Consider the following 27,232-nt stretch of genomic DNA (forward strand, 5'->3'; position numbering starts at 1 on the left):
TATATTTATTTTGTTTGACTATTGTTTAACCAGGAAAGTCCCACTGAGATTTAGAATCTCTTTTACAGGAAGTCCTGGCCCCAGAGGGGAACGATAAAAGCACGCTTTACAACTGTCAGGGGCAAAGCAGAGCATTACTGCCTCAGTAATGCTACCAATAACGCATCATGGCTACCTCTGGGCTTATCATAAAATGACATGAATCTTTGTCTATTTTCACAAATGTTTGGGAATACAAAATACAGCAAGGGGGCAAAACATTTTTCACTCTACTATCGGGTACAGCACCTTCCTAACCAGTACCAAAGATTCAAAGTTACCTCAATAATAAAAATCTAACATAAACTTGGCATGAAGCTTAGAAATAAGGTTCAGAAACACCCAGAATGCAGCTGCAGGAGTCGAGATCAATTCTCATGGTTGGGTTGAGATGAAGAAAACTCTCCGAATCCCATGCTCATCTGTAATATTGACTGTGAAGACAAAATAATCGGTCTGGGAGGTTTTAAAGGTGAAGAGAATTCACACCACCCACATAAAAGACCAAAAACATAAGAAAAAAATGAGATTCAACTACGATGATCAGTGTCTCGAGAGTTCACAGTGAGTTCTTTGAGTCCATCATTGATGCTTTTCCTTTAGTGGATATATTCGTCATCACTTAGGTCTGAGTCATCTGCCTCCACCTCTCCTTCTATCACCGACTTCTTCCCTTTGCAGCAGGACACCACCAGGCCAATAAAGAAAGTCTAGAGAAACAGGAGAAAATGTAAAGATTTAAAGAGCTTATTATCCTTGAAACAACTCTGCATCTATTTCTTCTTCAAAAACCTTATTAGTTATCTGACTATGATCTTGAAACCCATAAATGGCTCAGGCAAGAACCTCTCGGTGTAATATATAACGAGCTCCGGAAATAACTTCTGTTATCTGTTGTAATGTAGGGCCAAAGATACAGGCAAATGTCAAATGTGTTTGAAGCCCAACATATTCAGCATTTTCCTCTGAACATGAAGTGGCCTTAAATCTGCTGCTTAGGGAAGGCATCTTTTTTTTGTCCCCTTTGTTTTGCAATTTTCAAAATTTACTGGCCAACAAAGTCACGTAAAGGCCTGAGTTTTGTGAGGGCTTCAAGTTAATTTATCACCGGTTATAACTTAGCATCTTGAAGGAGGACTTACAGCAATAAAGGCCCAGTTTCCAAAGTAGTAGATGGAGCTGAAAAACCAGAACTTGTGCAAGAAAAGATAGGATCTGGTCACAGTGCACTGGTCTGTAAAACAAGAAGAAACATTTACATCAAGTGCAAAACAGGGCTGTCAGAATCTTCAGTCAAACGGCATTTTAAATGAAGCCTTTTACAGACTACAAAAAGATATCAAAAACACTGACTGACAAAATCACATAAAAAATGCATCATACAGTTTTTGTATTGAGAAGAGAATGTTCTTTCACGCCATCTGAGCCTCGTAATTTGAGCAAGGTATGAAAACAAAAAAGATTTACGATCCAAGCATTTTGCATTTTTCAACAAAATGTAGTAAACACTTCAGCAATTAAAACAGAGGAGAATTCACTTGATTATTGTACTTGACAAACATAAACGGGAACACCTTGAGGCATGTAGAAAATGTGTAGCCTAAGAGTTGAAAGTTGGTGAATGTGGCATAAAGAATGAGAATGACTTTCTTTTCACTTAACCCACGATTGTGCGTCTGTGGTGAGCCTGTACCAAAAACACAGGGCTAATACCGCACGAAGGAGAGCCTGCGGCATAATGTCAATGTAACTGAAAAAGACAAGCGGACCGGAGAGAAGAGGAAACCCATGTCAGTGTCAGCGTGGATCTGGTCTGGCCCATAGATAAAGCTGGAGTGAAGCAACATTTAATAGAGCATTACATACAGTCTGTCTTTGTTGAAAAGTCAAGGGGAATCGTGGACATTTGGCAAGATTGGGATGCAATATTAATCAGAGCATGGTTTAGTAATGAGGAGATGGGAATTAAAGTTTAAATGGTGAAGTTTTGGGGGGCTCTTAGTAGATCAATGCAGTGGTACGGTATGTAGCTTGCAGTCTAAATGATTTAAAAATAGGCCCTACATTCGCAAGTCAACCTGTATCACCTAAGACCGTCCAGAATTAAGCCAATGGTCAGCAGCACTACTTAGTACCTGATTGGGGACAAAAGTGCTGGGATTTTAATTATCTTAGTTTAGCCTTACTTCTAACATTTTAGCAGGTTGCTGTTTAATTTGCCTTTGCAGTTCCTCTTAAAATAAATAATAACTTTGGTTTTACCATTTTGCACCTTGGTTTTTGTAACTTTCCCTTCACCCTAGCAGAGCTGGGTCATAACAGTACGCTCGAGCAAAGCATTTATTACATTTATTGCAAAAAAGAAGAAGAAAAACGCTGAATGCTTTTCTTTGGGAACTGAATTGATCATTGTGTGGATCCGAATGGTAATTTAAGTACATTTAAAATCATGCAAAGTATGTTGGGGTCCAGGGAAAGTATTTCACAAAAGGTCAGTAATTTAAAATGTGTAACCAATAAGGCCTATACAAACAGTTGTGAAAGTTTAAATTGGTATTAAAACTTTTTCTAATACCGAGTAAAGTTTCAAAAAAACGTCTGATCAAAGTGTACTAAATGGCGGCAGCAAGACTACACTTCAGCAGTTAATATGTTGTTGAGGTTGGCCATTTATTGCTTCAATAAAGTGCAAAAGTTTTTTATAGTGGATGATATCATCTTTTGAGCACCAGGAGTTTGACAGAACTGATACAGCTATTGATCCAGTCAGCAGAGAGGGCAAGTATGATGAGTCATTGGCGGGTTTATGAGCATGAATGGACGATGGCAGGCATGGGAAAGACAGCTGACGTCATTACATGGATCGAACCAGAGGTTAACCTGCACCGTCTGGGTCAAATACAAGAAGGCACAAAACTACTCTTTTAGACTACCCATTTCAGTAGTGCATAGTAACAATAACTGCATTTAAGCAAACAATATATATCCTATTTTCTCCGTTCTGACCGTTGTAGTGATGTTTCTTATTTTACTTCCTTAACGGAAATGAGCACAACATGTGGATAAGGGAAAACTAATCCAAAACTGTCACTGTGCAACCAAACTTTTAACACGTACAACAACGTAATAGTAAAAAAAAACTTGAAGCGGAAATGAAATGTCTGGCTATATTAGAAAGCCATCTGGAGCTTTTGTGTTAGCCCCGCTGAGCGGCTCGGTTTCTGAAATGGCTACTGAGGGAGTTTCAAAGCACACCATCAAACTTGTATAAATCCACATGATACAGTTCAAAGAAAATACTGTCCCATCTTCTTATTAATAAATCTCTTTGTGTGATGAAATTCACATGAAAAAGAGACTTTGACATGTTTGAAACGAAGAAGAGCTGATGGATTGACAACAAGTGGATAATACCTGGAAATGCTACTTAAGGCACACACACTGTGTTTCAGCTCATAATAGAAGCTCCATCCAGCTGACAAGCTGACACCTTGTCTCTGCGTGTCAAACACTGCACTGCTCACCTGGATCTCTGGGCTCAGAGTGGGGCCTGCTCAACAGTGGTCCGCCTAAATATGTTACAACCAACGGTTCATTTCACCTTCAGATCATTACTGTTTGTGATAAAAGCGCAAGCCATTGTGCAGGTGCTGGTAAGTAGTCTGACTTACAGAATGAGAGGTAGTCTAGTATCAGCTTCATGTTTTATGTATAATCTTCCCTATGCATTGGAAAACCATACACACAGTATATACACAGAAAGCCTATAGCGCACTATGTTCGAAGTACAAGGCAAAGCAGTCACAGAATCATTAGCCCCTGCGTCAATCAGCCTTTAGTTTGAGTGTTCTTAAGGGATAATGTGCCTCAATAATGTCTCCATCTTCACTACAACTATCTGAACTATTTACGAAAGTGTTTTTTCATCTAATCTCTCTCATAATCAAGGTACATTTTTTTAAGACACGAGAGCAGCGTTACCTTGGATGACACTCAATGATCTGCTATAGTTGGTTAAAGCACTGCCACCTGCTGTGTGGTTTTCATCTTGTCCCCTGCTGAGTGGAGCAACAAAGACTGCTGATTTGTGCATAGAAGTGAGAGTGAGAGCAACAGTATATGTAAGTCAACTGAAATAGCACTGAGGATTTGCCTACTGAACAGACAACAAAGGCGCCAACATTGCCTGCCTTTTTGGTTTAAAATTGTCCAGTCCAGAAAATAAACTATAAAAGGCTTGTTAAATGTTGAACACTGTCAATGCATTTCAGTTTCCCTGAAATGGTAAATAAAATAAAAACAAACAAATGAAAAGAACAAACATTTTCAATAATATAATCTATTCCCAATTATACTATCTAAAAGTAAGCACTGAAAAAGTCAGAACAACAGTAGTGGCTTTACTGAAAACAGGTCTTTGATACATAACCTCAATACTAGAGGAAGAGGTCAATCCAATCAATATAATGGACACAATGTTTACATCAAACTCAGTCATACATACTGATGTTATTAACAGAGCATTCATTTCCAAAATCATGCACAAACTTTGATAGTGTCAGACACCTAATCCCTTCACCTAAAACAAACAAGCTGATTGCTAACGATGTCTGTGAATCTAAATATCAAAATGATTTGCAGCACCAACATGACAAAAAACAATAATGCTTTAGTTTAAAAGTTCAGTATATGTTTTTCTCAATGGAGTCTAACTTTTGACTGACATTTTTCATTGTATCCTAAATTAGTGATAATTCCCATGCAGCGGGAAAATTACTATTAATTCGTTTTGGGGATGAGGGAGCCGCATCCAGAAAATTGGCGGGACACCTGACACTTCAGAGTAAATGCATAAAATTATGACCATCTTCCCTGGTAGCTCTTGAAACAACAGTGTCTTGCCGGCGAAGTTGCTAGGAAACTGACAGAGGTTCACAGCACGACAATCAGGAAATGAAAAATGTTTTTTTTTTTTATGTGCTCTAGTCACACAAAAAGTCAAAAGCATGAGGTCATGTGGCGTCACAGGGTACAGCATGTCAGGACTTTTAAATCGGCCAGACTATCTGGTCAACCTTGAAAGGAAAATAGAAGTCTTTATGTCTAAAACAATATCTATTTAATTAAATACATGTATACATTACTATAATACTAATGTTTACTGCGTGTGGTAATTTTTTCGTCGTTTTAAAAGCCGATCTCTCAAATAATCTGATAACTCCTAAATCTTCACAGATATAAAACCTTGAGCAACAGCAAATCCTCTTGTTAAGCAATGATGTCATTGCTAAAGCCCTATTCACTTTAATGGGATTTTTCTGATTTGGCTCAGAGCTTTGTACAATGCTCTTCTTAAACCTCTGATCACAAAGAAATATTACTTTTCCTCTTTTTACACTTTTAAAATATCCATTTTTATTTCCTATACACAATAAAAGCTTTGTTTAAATAGAAACATATAAACATTGTGACTGGGAAAGTCTTAATATTATGATTAAGTGCAAAACACTTTTTGGGCGACGTTTTATGTGTTGATAAGGATATGAAGATCCAGTTGTTGTTTTTGCTGTTTGTGTCTATGGAACTTTGCAAAGTTTGGACTTTCCACTTAATTTGCTGCTGTTGCCATGATACAACCAGGATGCAACGCTAATTATTAATCCCACACATTTCCTCTAATACGCTTAGAGATGATTTTTATATAAATAAAAATGCATGGGATGTTTTCATTTTCTATTTTGATATAAAAATTGTAAACGTAAAACTTGCTGCGACAAAATCTTAATAATGGATGAAGCCAAGTTTAGATTTGGTTCACATATTAGATAAAAATATTTTTGCAGAGGAAATCTTGGCTATCTTACTTTGTTGCTGCTCATACGAAGAGGGTGTCACCAAAATGTAAGAATAAAAAATGGCCTATGAAGCTACAAATTTCCTTATTAAGCAATTGAGAAATAATAAATAGGCACAATAATTAAGCAGCTCATTGCACATTATTTGTTTCCAGGTTAACGTTTATTTGCTAAGAGAGCAAACTGCCAGTGTCTCTCCTTAATCATGCTGGGTTCTTTGTTTTGAAAAAAGAAAATAAGCCAGGTATACTAGACAGATCGTGATTTTCATTGTCGGTGAGAATGCCAAGGGACCTGGTGCAGCCGATTACGGTCAATGCTCAAGTGATGATGGTGTTTACACAGCAGCCATAAACAACAGTGGAGACAGTTCATTTCTGAGATGAGGCGGCAATCATTAGAAAATGGACACAAAGACTAATAAATCTTTGATGGGAGACACAGAGCTTGAACTAAAAATCAAATCTGTCAATACGTCTGGGAAATTTCTGCATAGAGGTGAGAGATGGATCGGAGAAATCCTTAATGATTATAAAATTGTCAGTCAAAAAATATAGAGAGCGAGAGAGCAGGATGAAAAACGATTCATTATGCCTGAACATGGAGGAACGGCGGCATAAAAACTTCTCAGACAAGGCCAGATGGTAATGTACCAGCGTTCAAGTTAGGCCCTACAACATGATCAAAGCCCCATCCCAGAAGATGTACTGTGAGCGCAATGGTTAGGGATAATTTGACAGCGCGCGCTTGTGTAACCCAAAGAATTTCTCAGGTTGAAACCGGTCTCTGAGAAGCTATGAAATATTTAAGCTTGGCTCATTAATAAAATTATCTATTTAAGGAACTTTCAAGTCAAGTGATAGAATATGCTTTAAACCAAACTTGAGAGACTTGAGAACGGCGAGAGTTCAAGTTGGCATAAATGGGGTGAACAGGCCGAGCAGAAATACATATGCGACCAGCGGTAAAATGAACAGGCTGCATTTAAAAAGCACTCTGAGGTCTGTGTGGTCAGCTCCTTAGTGAAGTCTATTTGCGAGTTCGAGGTCCGTAAGATCGTGTTTTTTTTTTTCTTTTTTCCTGCCAGCGGGAGAGTGCTACCAAATGGCATGGCAGCATAACCTCCCACAGCGACCGGACTATGGCCACAATCTTGTGTTTTCACTTAATAAAATGGGTTATTTCTTCATGTTGCCCATGGCAACATACATCAGAAGAATGATTTGTTTATGCCCAATACACCACATGCTGGCTATATCGCTATGTTTTTGTGACCAACCATCCGTCTGCCCTTTGTTATTATACACATCAAAACAATGATCAGTATGCCCTTCAATGGTGGTACTGCATTGGTTTGTGCAAATCTGTGTCCGACTTCAATAACGTGAGCAACGGCAGATCCATCCAGAGCACACAGGTCAGCCTGCTCTCCCCATGTGCCTTTTCCCCACTGTTCTTTCTTTGCACCACTTGTGTTAGAAACTGACCACTGTAGGAAGACCCAACACATGCTAGTTTTGAAAGTGCTGACTCATCATCTAGCTATAACTTCGAACTTCTCCAACTCTAACCATGCCCCTATAGAATGAAAGGCACAATGTTCACTTATTCCCAAACGTATGCCACTAACAGGTGCCATGGTGCAGATAATCAGCACTTAGCTACGTTTTTGCTGTGTGTGTACATTTTCTCCGTGTCGTGTCATTTCATGAAGATTTTTAATTAAATTCTTAACCGTGCATTAACTGAGGGAGAGCGGGCAAGGAAAAGTTGTGTAATCTGTTTTATCCATCCATCCATCCATCCATCCATCCATCCATCCATTTTCCTCCACTTGTCCGTTTCCGGGTCGTGGGGGCAGCTTTTGGAGCTGCCCAAATAACATTGCACCAGCTGCTATGGCTCCTCCTGCAGGTGGTGGGTCCACGGCCTCATGATTCTAACCGGGCCTGTTGGTCTCTCATAAGGGACTTCTGAACCGCTCTTTGTCTGACCCGTCACCTTGCCCTGGACCCTACCAGGGGCACGAAGCCCCTAACAACAAAGCTCCCAGGATCATTCGGGTGCTCAAATCACGCTATCACGTTAAGGTGGCGGTTCCAGGAGGGGTAATCTGTTTTATGTTGGGTTAAAAGCTGATTGATTGTTTGACTGATATAACGGCTAGCAGTGTTGGGGGTAACGTCTTACAAAAGAAACTAGTTACAAAAATATATTACTTTTTCATTAACTAAGGAATATAACATATTACTTAAACAAAATATGGGAATATATAGTCATTACATTTCAAGCAACTTGAGTTACAAGTCCATTTAAAGGGACTATACAGTTTAAAAATGTTAAATTATGTATTTTCCTCCCTCTGCATGTCCAAGCAATGTCCTAAGGTGTAGAAGACCTGTTCACCACAACTGCCGCAAAAATTCTACACTGTCACTCAAAAAGGTATTAATTTGGGTCCGAAGTGCAGTCATGCACAAGCTTAATATAGAAACTGCAGTTACAAGTAAGACCTGAGGTGGCAGTAGTGAGTATAAAAATGACCAACTTGCATCTAGCCCCTTTAAATGCATAATCCAAAAAATGCCGAACTACCCTCAAATATAATGCAGCATAACAAATCAAGTTGGAGGTTGTATAAGCTGGATAATATCTGTAGTTTGTAGTTATAATGTCGTCAAAACAATTCGCGAAGAAATAGGAAATCTCTGACTGCACTTTTCCTCAGTGGCTTTATTACTATTTTCAGTTTACGTTTTGCCAAAAGTAATTCAAAAGCTACATTAACTTGCCCAACACTAACGGCTAGTAAAAAAATTAAGGATAAAAAAATACCAAGTAAGTTCAAAGTGTGTTTTGTGGGCATCTCTTTTCAAAAGCCTTAATTACTACCGTATGCTGGAAGTTATTTCAACATATCACTGTTGGACTGGTGCTCCCTCACTGTGCAGCAGTGACAGACTTACCCTCCGGCGCATCAGCATCACAGATCCTCGAGGTGCTGAAAGTAGCATTATTCACCAACGGCAGCTGGGGAAAAACACAGTGTCGATCTTTCAACGAAAAACATCAATAATAGTGTGAAGTAGTCAAAATGCTTGTATATACAAATGTAAACATGTGAGAAAAATGTATAAGACAATGACGGAAGCACAGTTGTTTGCTATACTGAAAGCAATGTGCAAAGTGTCGGAAATTACTTTTGGAGGACAACTTTGAACCTCATGCACACACTCACAGACGGAGAGAGTGGCTGTTGCACTATTTACCATATGGGTAAACGTAGTAAAAAGCAAGTTCACAAAAGGGCTACACAATACATCACCAAATTATTGTTCTCACATTCATCAGCTTATGCAATATTTCTATACAAGAAGTCACATTTATTTACTTTAGTCATGATCTTCCTAATTTACTCTTGTTCTGGTGTTGATTTTGACGCAGTTATGAATGAAAAAAATGACTTGGTTTGCTATATAGAACATATTGTGTGAAAATGGCTCAGTAAATCAGCTATCAAATATTGCAACTTTTAACATATGACTAAAACACATGCCATTGTTGTTTATTGCTGGTCTTTCATAACAGATGAACGGCATTTCTTGTGGTGGTGTGAATACTCACCTGTACAAGATACTTCTGGCTGCCATACATGACGTACTGCGGTGCCAGGCTGTAGATCATGTAGCTGGTGTGCAGGACGATCAATAGAAGAATCATACACAGGAAGAGCAGGGCCTGAGGTCGAGTTTTCTTTGGTCTTATTTTGTAAAGCTGCAGGAGCAAATAAAAAGGCCATTTAGACATTTGAACTGTTCAGCAGATTAACAAAGTGCACACCGCACTTACCCTAATCCAGAAGAACCAGATCCCCATGTTGCGGATACCAGCCATAGAAGTGAACACGAAGTACATGGTGATAACAGTGATGAGGATGTAATCTAATGGGAAAACCTGTAATTTTAGAGACGTGTGTCAGTTTGATGTTTATATCCATAGTGCCGCTTTGGGATGCTTGACACTGTAGATGACCATATTAACAATTTCTACTTGATCTGCGCAAAACTCCTGTTAAAATTTGCATCCAGTAAAGTGCTACAGCTGTGTTATGAGACTAACTGCACATCAGCTCGTTTTTTGTTTTGTGTTTTTAAATGGAAAACTGCCTTGATGTAACCCGAAATACACTCTTCTATTCTTTGCATGTGTGGTTTTGCATTTCTTAAACACCAAGGTCAAACTTAATGCTTTCTGTAGACATTTAATCAATGCCGAATTCTTTAATGCTCCGAGCTGTCAATCATGTTTTTCCCTTCAAATTCTCCTCTGGAATACAAAGCTCTGAGATAATATTTTAAAACCTTTTGCGTCAAACTTTTAAAAGTTATTTCAAGGCGAGAGGATAGGAGTGAAATTATTTTATTTTTTTTAACAAATCAGTTCAAAGCTGAATCTGAATCCATATCTCTCTCAAGCTTTGCTACATATTTAAAATATGTAATTATTGTATGAATGGCATAGTGAGTTCACTTGTGGTGCTGTTGTACATCGTTATGCATCTACCAGACAAGAGTGCCCCCATTTGCAGAAGGGAGATGAAAGTGTACTCACAGGCTGCAAGGCCAACAGAAGTTCATTCAGGGGGTTGGTGAGATTTGTGCCAAAGACTACGAACCCGGAGCTGATGCCTGCTGAGTGAAGAGCTTTATCCAAACTACCACACAGAGATACAAGAGTTTAAACTACAAAACAGTACAAATACTGATGATATTACACTGGTGGCCATGAGACACTTACTTTGAAATGAACAAGGCAACCACAAACAGCAATGCCACCAGAATGAAGAAAACCCCAAGCACAATCTGTAGGAACAAATATACAAAGTGTTGTATAATGATGTGAATGTTTAGATATTAACACATCCCTCGTCACAAAACAGTGATACAGTGATTCAGATCCAGACAATGTACTGCAAGAAAAACAAAAACATCTATAATTTAAGGAGAAAAAAAACCTTGCCGTTACGTCTTTCATCGAGGAGAGACCATATGGCACAGTCCACAAATCTGGCACGGGTGCCTAAGGTGACAAAGGGAAGCAGAGGCACAGCCCAGACGGCAGGGAGGGTGCACCGAGGGAGGCAGAGGTGTGGCAGCCAAAATGGCAAAGCGCAACCTAAATAACCAAGCAACTACAACAGACTGATAGCAGTGCATGGCTTTTAAGAGAAGCCATACATATTTTCTTCACCAGTAAATGTTTTGAGGGCAAAAAGTAATTTCCATCCTTGGCAGAGTGGTGAGTTTAAAAAGAAAGCAACAGTAGCTTTGGTCTGGAGATAGAACAATCATTTAGATTATCGCTCTAGACTGGTGCCCAAACATGAAGTAAATTAATCTCCCAACTCATTATTGCTCATATTTGAGTCTGGGGACTGTCATTAGAAGCAACCCCTTGGTTTAAGTCAAACTATTACAGACAGCAGTTTACAATGTTTGGGCAATCCTGCAGAGCAGTAAAAGACTGAAAGGGAAGGAAATTGAATAGCTGTGGCAGCAGAAAAGTGAATTAGGAGAATGATGTGGGACTCATGCTGCCCTTATCAGAGATGTGTTCGGCGCAGACAAGCTTGATTTATAGCATTGCTTTTGTTTTGTGTGAAGATACACAAACCATAATGTAATAAATTAACCATAACAATTGATGAACCGTTCACCAGGTTTCAGAGGGAAAAACAGGCTGCGATTTAAAGTGTTTAAACTGCTCTCGGTTAAGCTTTTGTGTCTTATACCTGATTAAGATTAAGAAATAATGCAGGAAATATGTAATTAACACGAGTTCTCACATAATCATAAAATGATGATTAAACAGGCATGTGCCGCATCAGCACCCTTGGGGTGACATACCATTATTTATCATTAAGCCCAATTCTAGAAATGCATTAAAGGCGTTAAATTATGCTAAATATTCCAAATAAAATACACCAGCTAATGACCAGTCCAGTGTTTAAAAGGGTAATTTCTGTGATAATCGGTGACCTTACAGACAGACTCCTTTTGACAAAAATACATGTGGTGTTATCAAACAACAACACTGTGCAAAATCGTGAACAAATCCATTCATGTCACCAGTTAATGGTTAGAAAAAAGTAAAATCAAAGACAAGTTGGAGGTTGGGCTGCGCCATCTCAGGGGACACATGGGATCCTACAGGAGAAGGACGCCCTGAGAAACTTCAGAGTAAATTAGGTGCGGAGACAGCCCAAGGGAGTTATGTAAATATGCGGATGACTATAGAACAACTGAAAGGAAATCTGGAGCAGATTTAAAAATCAGTACAAAGAACTCACACAATCAAGTAGAAAAAACGACAATACAGAAAGGTCTTATGAAGCAGGCAAACAAGAAACATGCGCTGACGATTGTGAAGTTTAGTTCCACATTTGTTCACATAAATAACAAATGCAGACAGAAGCCATGAGGTAATGGACAGTCACCTTGAAAGGTCTGAGAGCACTGCCCACTTTGGTGCAGCAGTTCCGCTCTGCAATTTCCAGGTGTCTGCTCCTGCGTCGAAGGACCTGCAGTTTCCCCTCCAGATCCTGAAGGCTACGTCTGTCTCGGGAGGACAGAGGACGGCCATCTTTACACTGTCAGGGGGGGAGACAAATTCACTAAATACAAATTCGCAAACAATTTATCTGTATGTCCGCCATTTTAGGAAAGAATGGCTCTAATTGAAGGAAACCATTCGCAAGTACAGCCTAATAACGGCCTAACAACCACCATTATAGGATTTTTCTTCAACTCATATTTTCTAGCTCAGCCAGTGAATAGAAAAATTGTGAACCATCTATAGTTGCGCGCAATCTACACTGCAAGGCCAGGCAGAGAGATAAGAATTGAGAGACGATGGGCTGTCGGTTACGCACAAGTACAGTAAAACGCATGACTGGACTTGCGAAGGATTGTAATAATTAAAATGTATAAAAAGTAAGTGCGCTGCTGTTGCACACACCTTGGATTTGAGGTTTTCTATCTGCTGCTCCACATCATCGATGTCCTCAGTGTTCTCCAGGCGCTCGTATGCAACACTGCGCGTGCCCTTTATCAGATTCAAAGGCAGCACCGACATGCCGTATGCCTGTAACAGAAATATAACATTCATCTATTACTCGGCAACAGAACTCGCCCACTTATTCCTTGCCAACCCATAGTGATGTCTCCTATGACGATAAAGAACAATGCAGATTTTCAAACAAATAGAATAGGAAAAGGCAAATCTGAGGGTTATATAAAGATTCAAATGTTGGCATCTTTAATTGTGCGGGGTTGAGTTTTGAGTTTGCTGCAACCATTTGGTATGGATATCACTGCCTCGTATCAGCCTGATGCAATTTACAGCTTAACAGTGCCCCCATGTGACAGCACTATCCTCTATCCAGGATTTGATGAATTTCATAAGGGGATTTTTGGAGGGAGAGGAAAATCTGGGTTAGAGGAGGGCACGCATCAAAGAGCCATCAATGTTGTAGTCACTGAATCAGTAAAAGACACGGCCCTTTCAGAACTATTTCAGATTTTTAGGGCAAAATAAAAAGCAACCAAGATTGCATGTGTACGCTAGTCTGCAACACATCTTACTGTTGGTCATTTAATAAAATAATATGTGAACATTAACAAAAATGTAAGGGTTCTTCCCCCAAACGTATTAAAAGGATTAAAGAAGGTAGTAATGATAAACGCTGTTATATTTAACAAGGACTATCTTGCTTTCATAAACTTGGAGATGCACTTACAGGTTCCACATATTACAGAGAAGAATTGTGTGAAAAGACACTTTGAGCAGGTTCAAAAGATAGTGCCCCTTTCTTCTTTTTTTCAATAGCAGATATATCAAACCCTAATACCTATATTTAATATTTTTCTGAAACAACTTTTACTAGTTTCTGAGTGTTAGATAGCATTAGGCAAGTCGCTGGGGATCCCAAGTCAGGCTAGACTATTATTAGTCTCTGCTGTGGATCTTTGCTACAGGCGAATGTCGCCTTCTGCAATGAATCATGGAGCTCTTAAGGCCGGAGCATGTCCCGAATATCAAACACACTCATAAAAGGAAAACCTGTCCCAGATCCCTGGAGAAACATTTCCCTCCCCCACGAATGTGCAAGTGCATGAGAGAAATACATAAAGCAGGAAACACAGGTGTCCCCTATTTAAAAAAATATACACAACCTGCATTATCATTTATGCTCCATAATGTTGTTAAAAAGCCCTTGGTGGTCAATAATAGTAGCTAGAAATAGATTAAAAGGGGGATGATGGTCCTGCTGGATAAATAGAGAAATCATGTGACAGTGGAGTGGGCAACAGCACAAGTGTGTGGACACAGAAATCATAGACAAGGCTCTTGCTGTTTCTTAGTCGACTCATGAGAGCGGAGCCTCAGGGAGGAGCAAACACCCTGCCAGCCAGATCTTTCACGCTTTGACATAAAGCTATTTCAACGGAAAGATGAAACAAACAATACATAGGATTAAGTGTATTACGCTAGTTGACTTACAAAAAAGAACGAGATTGTACAGTATATAACTACTCATGCATTTACCTCATACAGTATGTGAGTGTGTGTGCGCTCTAACATTATGGCTGTTCTGTAATTCAAATGACAGCCTTGATTAATTTTAGTTAATTTTATAACCCTGTGTGCATCAATCACAAACTCCTTATTAATTTTTATTATTAAGTCTACAACACTGAGAGAATATAGCCAATTTAATTTAATTATGCTCAGGGAGGGTATCATGATCACTCAAATGGAAAAACCACATCAACGGCGTCACCAAATAAAATGTTAAATTCACATTTTAAGATCCCGGACCAGACTAGCTGTCGACTGAGGTTGTCTAAGAGACCCCATTTCCCAGGTCAATCTCCAGGCTGCGATTACATCAACAGACATTAATCTTCTCAGCTCAGCATCAGCATCTTATGGAAGAAATTTAAGAGCAGAGGAAGATGGGGATCCACGCGGGACAGAGCCGTGAGCCGATATGCATGCTGAGCTAAATGAAGCTAAAGCCCTCGCCTCAGTGGACCTCATGTGCGCCACGCTGCATCTGAACACACTATAGAATAAAAGCATTACAGGGGTATGAGGTTCAGTCTTACATTTGTAGAGAAGAACGGCACTTTCTGTAAGACCTTTTCAAGTGTTCAATCCTATTACTTTTAAGTGCACTGTTATAAAGCATGTACATTACAGCCGTGTGAAAGTGGGCTGAGGGCTTGTAGCACACAAACAGTGCTAATAAATTTACGGCAGTTACAGAATTCCCTGTTACTTATGGAGGCTTTTACTTAGACTCCATTAAGTTAATCAGCCTAAATAGTAACACATAGAAACAAGGATAAATCACACAGTCGTTCTGCTGAAACTTGCATGCAGAACTGCCATCTGGGTTTCTTAAAGCAGAACTAAGTAACACATGCCCCTAGAGGCCATAAGCGCCACTTCAGGTGTCGTAGCATGTTGCAGTTTTTTACTCATTAATTGTCCGTGAGAGTAAATACTACACTGACAGAAAAGACAAAGGGAGAGAGGGATATTGTACATCCAATTACACAATGAAGATCTTTTTTTTTCACTTAAAATTGGTTTTAAATACTGTTTAAGTGGCGCTAGCCCGCAGTTAGCTTTGCCCGTTAGCCTCTTAGCTTCTTCTTCGTGATTCCATTAGTGTGTATTGGAGCCTCCGACACATAGGCACCAAAGTTGCAATTGTGGCTTTTTGGCCAGAGACACAAGGAGGAGATGAGAGACCCCCCAATCATCCCATTAACACTTTTATCACACACAGAGAGACTACGAAAAGGATTTATTAAGATAAATAAGTTACTTTGTACTGCTTTAATTTGCAAGGCTAAAAAGTCACTATGTGTATGTATGTATAAGACAAAGTCTTATTTGCAACTTCTATAATATAAGTTGCTGGAGGACAGATTTTAGGTTTTAACATTGTTGACAGGACAAGCTTCAGATTGTACGTTCTAATTTAAATTGGTTCAACTCTGTAAACAGTGAGCAGCTTGGCTTATGTTTCTTCAGTTTTTCGGCTCCCTTTCTATCAAAAACCAGTGCCACCAGCTTGATTGATTGTTTATTTTGAGCAGTAGCATCCAAAGATGAAATGTAATGCAAGATAAAAGCAATGCAAAATGGGACCTCATGGGCAAGTGCACTCGATATTACAGATCAAACAAGAAAAAAAGACAAATTCCCTAATGCTGAGTAAATAAAAATGCAGGCAGATATGAATGGACTGAGCGCTGAGGGGTCGCTTCAAATTAACAAATCAGCAGCAGGTGAGTGGCTGATAAGAGCAAGATGCAAAACTAGGACTGTGCAGAGATCGAGTGGCTTACGTCTGCATCTGCATAACTTCACCAACAGATCGTAACAGGCCACCAATTGCTCATAATCAGCAGAACAAAATTGTGCAAATAAATACATTTGCCACATAATAACAATAAAATGTGGAACACTTCATATTTGACAAGAAACAAAGTATGTGCCCATAACTCGGTTGAAAAGTTGAATTAAAAAAGTATAACACTGAATCAATAAATATTCAACTTGAAAAAACAATTTTCATATTTAGAAACTTCCTGAATGTAAGCTTAGAGTCACATAAAGCATGTCAAGAACAATATATTTTTTTAATGAATTATTTGTGATTTGTGTCCAAATTTGTGATTTAACCTTTAGACCCATAATTAATATGAAAAAGAGGCAGGGTATTTTTAGGACACCACCCTTGTGAATAATTTACAAATCCATCTTCTTAATGACCGTGCAGCGCGGCAACACTCAAGACACAAGTTCACATTAAGTCTGAGTGGGTTCCAACTCACCGTGTAAGTGATGACGGCCAACATGCCGATCAAGGTCAAGGAGCTGATGGAGAACGACAGCGCAGGTAGCCCATCTGCAGGTGAGAGGCAGGGGAGGGATTAGAGACACACCACACATGACAAAGACTGCAGCAGCTCTGCTCCTGTGAGGCCCGAGTTTGGCAGAGAATCCACCAGCTGTTTGTCCAGTCAACAGAAATGTCACCAGTGCCAGACAAGGCACTTTTAGACACTATTAAGACCTTTTGTTTTCAATTGAGTAGGGAGAGACACCCAGCAAACTGCAGGACTCAAATCTACAAAGCTAAAGAAGGCAATGTCCTTAAGCATGCCACCATAGTTCTTTGCCCAGGACATGTATTTTAGGCTTAATAAATTTGCTATTTGCAAATATTTATTGCACAAATAACATGCAATTATAGCAAACCTGGGAAATGGGTTTCATTCAGGTGAAACTTTTTGACTTAATTTTTAAAGAGCTCTTGTGATTGTTGCAGAGATACTTACACATGCAATTTATGACCATCATTCAAACTAGATTTGGTCATTTCTGTCCCTCAGTGTCCTGTGGGATTGTCATTTCTCAAATCCCATATTCTAACAGCTGGATGTACCACTGTCTGTATGCACTACGCTGATGCATGTCGCCTTTGATTGAGGTGGAAAGTGGACCACCCATAAGGCAAGGGCACCAGTGGGTGTCATGGCAGCTGTCAGAGTTGGAGTCAGAAGACAGGGATTGATGAAGAGACTGATAGGCGTCGTCCCCTGTCACGTTCCCACCTGTCATAGATCTCCACGCAAAAAGCCACACTCGCCCCCTTTAAAATCCCCAACAATGTCCTTCTCCTCCCTGTAGTCACTTCAGTATGCTCGGCCCGCCTGTCAGCATCATGCCTTTCCCCTTTATCCTTGACAGCACGGCTTGATTGAGAATATTAAGTGATTATGTGGAGCGTGTAAAATACCTGCACTCATTACTTGCACAAGTTGGAAACAGTGGAAATTGTGCACAATTATTGTTTTGCTCAGCTAAGAGAAGTCAGTAAGGCATTTTTTTATTTTCTTATTGTTAATTTTAGCATAGATTTGTGCACTTTAAAGCCACATTGTCAGTATAAGTATCTGACTTTTGACAGGTAAAATAGATGACGCTTTCTCTTCATAAACGAAACACTTTAAACAAAGCGCACACATGCTCCCTCTTCTTGGTTTCTGGGGCAGATTTTTCGGTCCTTAAACAGAGAATACAGTCTATTATCAGCAGCAAAACCACATCCGTACGGCTGCGATTCTAGCTATGGCATAAGAAGGCTCTTATCTTGGCTGCATATAAAGCTTCAGGCTTGTGCGCAAACGAGGACCTTTTACCAAGATGTGTTTTTAAAGAGATCTGTTAGTCATAGCAGCCGGCTTTTGTGAAACGACTACATCACCAAAGGGTTGGCAAAGGGCACTATATACTCCCTCAATATTTAATCATAACCGTTTGTTTCCATATAAAATGAAATTATTAGCAAAAACACGTGTTACCTTTTTCACTGAGTAGAAAAAGCCTTTAAGCTTCTTATTATTCTATGGACTTGATAAAGTGATAAAAGATACCATGAACACAGTGATGTCCGAACATACTGTACAGTGTGAGCCATGTTTATGAGTGTATTTAACAAAGTACATGAGTCCATTTTCACCAACAGTTACACTCCATTTAAGCGCCATATTTCAACCATAACTATAATAGCTGCATTACTGGCGACTGATGTAAAAGGCGTTCAGGCATTGCTAAAACGCAGTAACAAATGAAATGCTGGAGCCATTAAAGATGTAGTGGCCTTAATGAACAATGGTAAAAGAGCAGTCAGCGGGGTTAGGTGCCAAAAGTGCCTTTCCCTTTATGCAATTAACCTCCCATCTGGAGCGTGAGGGATGTGGAGCTGGAGAAGCCACGAGGCGCACATTTCCCCCTCAGCGGCAAAGCTCTCTCCCAGGGCACAGACTAAAGAAGGTTAGGGAAAGCGTGTAGGGGTCCACACTGGCACGCAGAGCCAGATGGTTCAACTTCCTCCTTGATCCTCACATGGCAAAAGGCCAGAGGACTGTAAGGAGCCCACATTTGGCCGTGATCCTTCATTAGCATTATAGCGTTGATGTGCTATTCAACAAGTGAAAATGGTAAGAGGTTTGTAATATTGGAACAAATGATGATTGTAAATACCATCTACCAAGCCAAGTAAAATATGAAATATAAATAATGGTCTTTCAAATACAACTTACGGCTACTTCCAAGCTCCTCAAACAGATACTGCACTTTCTCCCACTGGGTTGTGTTCTGATGTGGAGGCTCAAGAGGAACAAATGCTCTGCAAATAGATACATTGTATTAATATACAGGATTTCCGACCAATCAAGATATTTTTCAATCATATTTTGACAAGACAGGTTAAATCGTTAAATAGCTTAAGCTGCAAGGTTATAACATTGTGCCTTTTATAAAATAGCAACCTTATCAATGCCAAACGAGGGCTTTTGAAATATAATCAAGTCAAGTGTTTTCTTTTGCTAAATTTTGAGCTACATTTTAAAATCATGATTCATTGTGCACATTCTAAACATGTTCACAAGTGCTAACCTTTGAGAGAAGACTGAAATATGAACATCTAAACTAAGGTTGGCAGGTTTATATATTATAACAGTGGTTTCCAACCCTTTTTTCTTTGAAGCCGTCCGGCACACACCTCAGTAGGCCTGGCCTCCCAGTTCAAAACCATGGCACCGACAAGTGCATTGAAACATTGGAATAATTATAACATAATAATTTAAAAAAATCATTCAGACAAATGTATTATACAACACCATGGAGAGAGGAATTTTTTTGCGTTTTAATAATTGCAACTTTGATTTGCAAACTAAATAGATTCTGAGAAAAAAAATAAGTGTCCTTTTGAACACGCCACCCAGACCCTCAGCAGTCCAAGTGCAGGGTCCATTAAAGTCATTCACTCACTTGCCGAGCTTAAAGCGAGCAAACAAAGGCTTGCAACATCAAACCAGGGCCTAACCTACACCAAACAAAACTATTATGTCTCACGGCATTAGAAAACCGGTCCAGGATAAAAGCCATCTTGTTGTTGGAAATCAAAGAGCAAAGTAACAATTCCCAGAACAAAGCAGCAACAGTTCCACTTCATGAGACAAAATGGAGGGAAATTGCTTCTGTCTATAAAAAGTCCAAACTGTCTATAGGAGTGTATAGATGTGAGTCTTTTTAAAGAGGCCACCTTTCAACTGGGGCACTGCCGAGTGGCGAGAGGTTAAACTCAAGCCATGTAGCTATCAAGCCTGCAACAGAAGTCTATTATGTTGGAAAGCCACAGCTCAACACTAGTAGACAGTGATAGTAGATACATTAGGGACTATAGGGCTGCTCGATTATAGGAAAAATAATAATCACGATTATTTGTTGCCTTGAAAAAGTCTATCTTTATTTTTTTATTTTATTTATTAAAGCAGTACTAAGTAACTAGTTTAGCTTAATAAATCCTTTGTGTAATTGGACGTACAATATCCCTCTCTCCCTTTGTCTTTTCTATCAGCATAGTATTTACTCTCACGAACAATTAATAAGTAAAAAAACGCAACTTGCTACGACACCTGAAGTGGCGCGTATGGCCTCTAGGGGCATGCGTTACTTAGTACTGCTTTAATCAAAATGGAAAAGGAGCAATATTTGAAAAAACAAAAACAAACAAAAAAAAGGTCTGTGCTTAACCATTGACACTGAGTGTAATTAGAGGGACTGAGTATAATTTAATAGCTTTTAGTCCGGCACATTTCATTGTAACCACCTCTCTGGGTCTCTCTCATTACTAGATGGCCATCTCCACCTAACGTGTCACAGGCGAAGTCAGCCGTGCCTCCAACTTACCCAATTAAGAGCAGCGCTGCGCAGACAATGGCAAATCCAACTGTGTACTTCAGTGCACCTTTTACTTGCTGTAATGCACAAAAAGAGAACAATTAAAATGGTCAATCACAGGACCGAAGTGAAATATGGGATTTTATTCAATGTGTGAGAAAAATGATGGAGGAGGCTGTGGCGGGGTGGAGGGGTCACATAGTCCATTTAGCTAAGGACAGTAGTGACTGAGAGCTTTATAGAGGCGCTGTACATCCAGGTTGACCTAGCGGAGATAACGTGTCAGTCGCGCTGCTATTCAAGGTGCTTTTAAAGTAACAATACAAAAGAAGGCTGTGTCGCTGCCGGTGAGAAAGTGCCTCTGTCAGCTCAAAATTGACAGATGGAGGAGAGGGAGCGCGACACAGAAAGACTGGTCGCATTTTCTACATCACCCGTATTCCATAAAATGATTTTAAAGGTGTCACTAAATAGTTTTGTTGTTATTTTTAGAGTGTTTTTTCTTGTTTGTAGAAGTCATTTCTTACAGAACATTTGTTGGTGTTGTCATCGTCTTTTTCCTCGTAGTAGAAGTAGACGAAGGGGATCCATAGAAAGACACAGAAGAGTATGATGGAGTATAGTGCTGTGGGCAAAGAAAGGATACATTATGCATGTGCATGCAACTCAATAAGAAACGGTATTGATTAATGATTAATTGATTGATTGATTGATTGATTCATTCATTCATTCATTGATGAATTTGATGCAGTTAATCTAGCGTTGTGTAAGGCATTATCAATATCAGGCTTGCGGACCAAATCCGACATACAGTATGTCCTCTGGCCCAGCAGATGATTTGATTTTTCACATCAGAGAACTAAACACCTGTTAAAGTTTCAGAAAAAAAAGAAGAAAAAAAACAGTAAAAAATTGTGTCAATTACTTTAAAATTGCCCCCCCCCCCCCCAGACCTGCCTTTAGTTTAGTTATTATGATGATTAAACAGAGTTTGAGGAGGATCCGCCCCCAACTTTTAACTAGAAAGCAAACTTGCCAAACCCTGACTAGTTAAATAAAATAAAATTAAAAAAACAGTTTAGGGTTTCCATATGTATATATATTCACAATCCTGTTTTTCTTTATAATTGCTTTTGGTCCGAGGCTTATCTGCTTTGCTGAACTAAAAATGCATTAGCAAAAAGAGGCACAACGTTCATCAATCAGATAAAATAAATTTGTCCCTGACTGGGTGTTGCCAGAAACAAGTGTAGCACAACTATTCATGCTGGCTTGAGTAATACGGCTAATGCTAGCCCATTTGGTATCAAGAATAGAAAACAAACTTGGACTTTTATAACTACAAGCAAGAAAAACATGAAACACACAGTATTGGTAACTGTTACACTTGCTGCTGTCATTGAAAAAAGACTTAAAAGCACTCTTGAATAGGGAGATGCTATTTCAAGAGGGGGGCTCTTCTCTTTTAGTGAAAAATGGATGTTGGTGAGTTCAGTCCAGACCATCCCAAACAACTCCAAGAATAGCACATCCCTAAGATGTAACTTGTGGTCACAGTAAATACTTTTAGTGAAAAGCACCAAAAGATAACTAACATCCGCCGTGTCCCTATAGGCTGCTGAATTTGAAATAAAAAAGTGATGTGACTCATGATTACATTACACATCACACAATTCAAGTGTTTTTCTCTTTAACTTGCATTAAAAACAAAAATCTGTGGTTTCCATTAATATATTTACCTAAGATGTATCAAGTAAATATCTCAATGAAAAAATGTTTTATACTTTGCAGAACAGATGTCAACTCGAATCACCTATAATTCCATGATCATATTTGTGTGATCATGGAATAAAATGGCAACTCGTGTAACCAACCACCACCACCAGCCACAATAAGGTACAGCCCACAAGTAACACGCGCAAGATATAAATCTGGCCTTTATCCATCAAGAGGAAATGTCTAAACAAGTACAACACACTTGTTTGTGAAATGGTGAAATGGGTGATATTTCAGACAATGTTCCACAGACAAATGAGCATCTCGGTGATTGTGGCTCGCCGTTTCACCAGCTGTGACTGTGACAAGGCATTACTTTAAATAAACACAGGCTCATTGCTGCGCTAGACACCAATTTACACTCGTTTATAGCCAGGCAGGCCAGGCCCAGGATGATGTTCGGGGACAAATACCGGTACTACATGTGCGTACACTGGGCATATGCTTGAGAGAGGAGAGATTAATCATACAATAATTGCATGAATATTAACGTACAGTAAGACTTGGTTGTATTACATTAACAGATACCATCCATCACATTCTAAGGAGATCTTCTACTGGAGGACGCCAGACCACGAAGAAACAAAAGAGCACATTTATCCAAGGGCAGAGGACGGAAATACGCATTGTCCCTAACCTGCGTACAATACATCATTAGGATTTTCACATCAGACACTAGTATTTGAATTCCCTCAAGAATAGCTTCTAGAAAATATTGCAAAATGGTATTAAGCTTTATCAACACACTATTTCTGGAGCATTAATTTTTCAGTGAACATTTTTAGTTTAGCGGCTTATTGATTGATGTCTATTCAACCTTCCAAACAAATGATCCCGGAGCACCATAGAGGCCACTGTGATAGGGTACAATATCGTAAGGCGTAATAACACCTTAGGAGCACTTCAATGTCCGTGCAGTAAAATGAAGATATTACTGCAAGGACGTCGAAGTGCTCCTAAGGTGTTATTACGGCTTACGATACAGTACCTCTTTTTATCCGCTTAGAAAATCGACATGTTTAATTTCGTAACTAAACTTGGATCTTGTAACTACTCATGTAACCGTATTTAAATAGGGGAATCGTGGAAGAGCTTCGTCGCTTCTAACTTCACCCCCGCTGGGTCCAAATAGAGGAGAGGAGAAGAGGCTAAATGCTAACAACATCTTTGGTCTTTTTGCGTGACTGAGCGCACACGTAAAGACCAGACAGGTACGCATCAACTCGTCTAAGCTCAGGTAAGAACAGATCTCAGTCTGGAAAAACTGTGGCCTGTTCCTTCCACTAATGAGAAGCGCAGAAGTCTAGTCTACAGTCTGCATTTAGAAACGCAAGATCAGGCCCTTAGACTTAGACTAAATCTAACACAGTGCACGAGATAGCAATTAATTAACCAAATTAATTAATAACCAAATTATATTATTGCAGTTTTATGATAAACTCTAAACCTTCTACTTCCTGGTCCAAGCGTTTTAACCTTACCATAGTCTTGCACAGTGACTTCAACCCCTGAACGCTTGTCCCTTGCAGAAGAAAGTATTAGATTTTATGTGAAAATGAAATGCCAGGGGAGGCTGCACAGAAACACAGCCAGTGACAAAAGGGCTCGGGAGACTGATGAAAATATCTGTCCGGACAGACACTAGCTGAAAGGTATGACACGACTGGCTTGCACTCTAATTTCCTGTAAACATCAAGGGAGGCATCATTTTTTGGGGCCACAGCCATGATAAGACGCTGAATATTGGGTCTACATTTGACAGGGAGCAGGAAGAAGCAGAAGCCTGTGTGCCTCAGATTTGACTCGATGTGTGAACAGCTGCTGCCATCTAAAATGCTGTACAAAAGAGGCACGGATTCAAAGAAGTCATTCATGAGCGACCTCATCTCCCCGTGAGGGGCTGGACACTAGCTCAGCTCCTCTGTGTCCAAGGTAGGGGTAACACCTCCAGCAAGTTACAAAGTCACACGAAAATTGTGAAATCAAGAAAACCGTAGAGAAGGTCTCTGCAAGTTAATTTCCATTGATCATTTTAAACACATTCAGGAGCATTTACAGCTGCAACTACAGACTGACAAAAGCGAAGATTAATACTGGCAAAGTGGGTAGAGTGTATTGTGCAAAGACTTGAATAAGACGACCTGCTCGTTATTCTAATTGTGACTATTCAAATGATGATTTCAATGTTTATGACTTATTGTAGAATCGTAATGTAGATATACAGAATGGCTTTGTGCTCTTTTTTTATTCTCAAACATATTTTTTTTTGTCAAATAGAAGTCACGTAACTGTCTAAAGCTTATATTTTTTGGGAGAGACCGTGATGACGTTTTGACTGCAGGGTTCCAGGTTCAGTTGCTGCAAAACAAACTGAAATACTCATCCTTTTCCTACAATCTTGCACAGCCTCGACTACATGGGGTGTTGGTGGGAAACAGTGTTTGCTATTTGACAAAACAGGACTGAGGCCAAACAGCTCCTCGCTGATCTCATCTGTCCATAACATACTGATTCAGAAGTCTTTGGGCTTGTTCGGGCACTGTCTTGTGCTGCAGTCACACTTGTTTTTCTTCTTGCTGTCTGTTTGGATTAAATCATTTTTTTCCCCACCAATCTCAAATGTGAACAGACAGATAATGAGGTCCAAAATTATGTATAAATCATGAATATTCACGTGGAAATGTATGGCAACAGGATATATATAACATAGTCCAAACTATTGAGAAATTAGTCTGTGTAGTTAACAGAGAATCTTCACAAAGCAATTGATACATATTTTTAATATTTAAACTGTATTTTGAATGTTGTTATATACTATAATTTATTGTTTCTTAATGTAAATGTGTTCATTTAAATATGCTTCTCAAATAAACTGGCAACAGAAGGGTCAGAAAACAAGCCCACACAATGCAATGGAAGCTTATTTGGAAGCATGTTTTTGTAGCTGTTTTCACATGACACAAGTCACCAATGTTGTTTTTATGGCTTCACATAATGTTGCACATGTGTACTCAACTCCAAGTCACCATTTTCTTGCTTTCAGAACTTTTATACTTTTTCATTTTGTGTAGCATCATACTGTAAGACATTCAGGTTCAATCTGAATTTCTACAGGTAATGTGTCTAACTCATTGTGTGATCATGATGATGCTATTAATCGGTGTTGCTTTTAGCTGTCCACTATGTCCAGTCACATGACTTTTAAAATATGTCTGCACCTGTGCAAAATGACTGATCTGGCAAAGACTCATCCACGAGCTAAAATGCATTGCTGTTAAAATTAAATAATATATTTGCAGCACAATCTGCGTGCATCGGATTTCATTCAGTTAGTATAAGTTGTATTTATTCTAATGTCACTATCACTTTCCTTTCAGACCCATAACCATCATCTAACTCACAAAAGGAATCAATATAAGTTCATGCTCTGCAATACAAAATATGCCCTGCCTATGCGGGATGGTAAAAAAGCCCTCTAAAATATTGAAGGAAGCACAGGGTCAAAAGTACTGTTGAGTTTAGATGGAAAGAGGGAAGGGAGAGTAACTATTTTAGTCAAGTGCTTGATGCACAGAGGCCTAACAGCAACTCAAGTTCAAACTAATATCACTTTCACTTCTATGTTTTTCTTCTTTGTCAACACTAATAGTAACAGTTATGGAACAGTTATGAATACTAAATGCAGCACAATCAAGGACTAACACAAATATTTTTCATCTTCTTTTACTTTTGGACAAGCTTGAAAGTATTTTTTGCTTAGGCACTCAAACATGCCCTCAGAAATAAAAGCGTAATTTGTCATTGGCTTGAAATTTAAAAGTAAAACCTAAACTCCTCTTTCCAGCATTTATTCTGCATCACAGACACAAAAAAAGTTCTTGAGGTTTACTTACAAAATAGTTGCTTCCATAATTCCATAAATGGCATTAAAAAGAGAAAGAGAAAGCAAATGATTTATTCAAAGGCCCCATGGGTTTTTTGCCCTGTTGCTTGGGGTCTTGTGCACTGCTACTTTGAAGTAGTGAGCATTTGGAGGGAATTTAAAAATGGACAGAGATTGAAAAGGCCAGGCTTTCAGACTTTGAATTTCATCAAAGATCGCAAAAAGCTATTTGAACTCTAAAAAGAAATGGTGTTAAACCATAACACAAATTTATCCACTTTTCACTTTTCACAGTTCAGTTTTCAGCAACAGAAAAGCTGGTATGACTCCTTTATACATCAACCAATTTTCAGTTTACTCTTTTGTAACTGGTTATAGATCAAATATTGTGATGGTACATTAAAACAGTACTTTATATGTGTAAAATGATGACTAATGTATATGCTTGAGCAAAAGGCAATACGAGTGTCGAGTTTGGCAACACCAAATTAGCCCAGTAATCAGTACATGTTGTGCTTGTTTTCCTTTTTCACCACAGTTGCATCTGCTAATGTTGTCCATGTCACTACTAATTGCAGTTATTGTAGTCGGACCTTTACAACATCTGCAGGTCTTACGGAAATCCAATGCTTATGATGGCTCATAATTAGCTTAGATAAATACTACGGTAGCTTGGTGTAGTAAACAGCACAGATAGAATTATGGGCTGGATTTATTGTGTTAAATCAATTGAAAAACAATATTAAATACAGCTGAAACACTGAAAATAAATGACTCATTACAGTGAGAGAATTAGACCTACAAGGGAACATACAGTATGTGTGAAGCTGAGGAGCGAGCAGCACTCTCA

The 27,232-nt window shown here is 39.1% G+C and overlaps 1 protein-coding gene across 1 annotated transcript in view; it reads right to left on the reverse strand.

The window, feature by feature from the left end:
- Positions 1–557: 557 nt before the first annotated feature.
- lmbrd1 (LMBR1 domain containing 1) overlaps positions 558–27,232 on the reverse strand; it is a 33,500-nt gene continuing 6,825 nt past the window's right edge. The window contains exons 4-16 of the mRNA XM_079560108.1: positions 21,251–21,348; positions 20,733–20,800; positions 19,082–19,167; positions 16,808–16,881; positions 12,912–13,037; positions 12,391–12,543; positions 10,692–10,756; positions 10,506–10,608; positions 9,744–9,848; positions 9,519–9,668; positions 8,861–8,924; positions 1,182–1,273; positions 558–749 (exon numbers count right to left, since the gene is read on the reverse strand). Coding sequence (XP_079416234.1) covers positions 639–749; positions 1,182–1,273; positions 8,861–8,924; positions 9,519–9,668; positions 9,744–9,848; positions 10,506–10,608; positions 10,692–10,756; positions 12,391–12,543; positions 12,912–13,037; positions 16,808–16,881; positions 19,082–19,167; positions 20,733–20,800; positions 21,251–21,348 — 1,295 coding nt within the window. The 3' untranslated portion in view covers positions 558–638. The remainder of the gene's footprint in view (positions 750–1,181; positions 1,274–8,860; positions 8,925–9,518; positions 9,669–9,743; positions 9,849–10,505; positions 10,609–10,691; positions 10,757–12,390; positions 12,544–12,911; positions 13,038–16,807; positions 16,882–19,081; positions 19,168–20,732; positions 20,801–21,250; positions 21,349–27,232) is intronic.

Source organism: Gobius niger (assembly GCF_951799975.1).
Source record: "Gobius niger genome assembly, chromosome: 7".
In the NCBI taxonomy this organism is placed as follows: domain Eukaryota; kingdom Metazoa; phylum Chordata; class Actinopteri; order Gobiiformes; family Gobiidae; genus Gobius; species Gobius niger.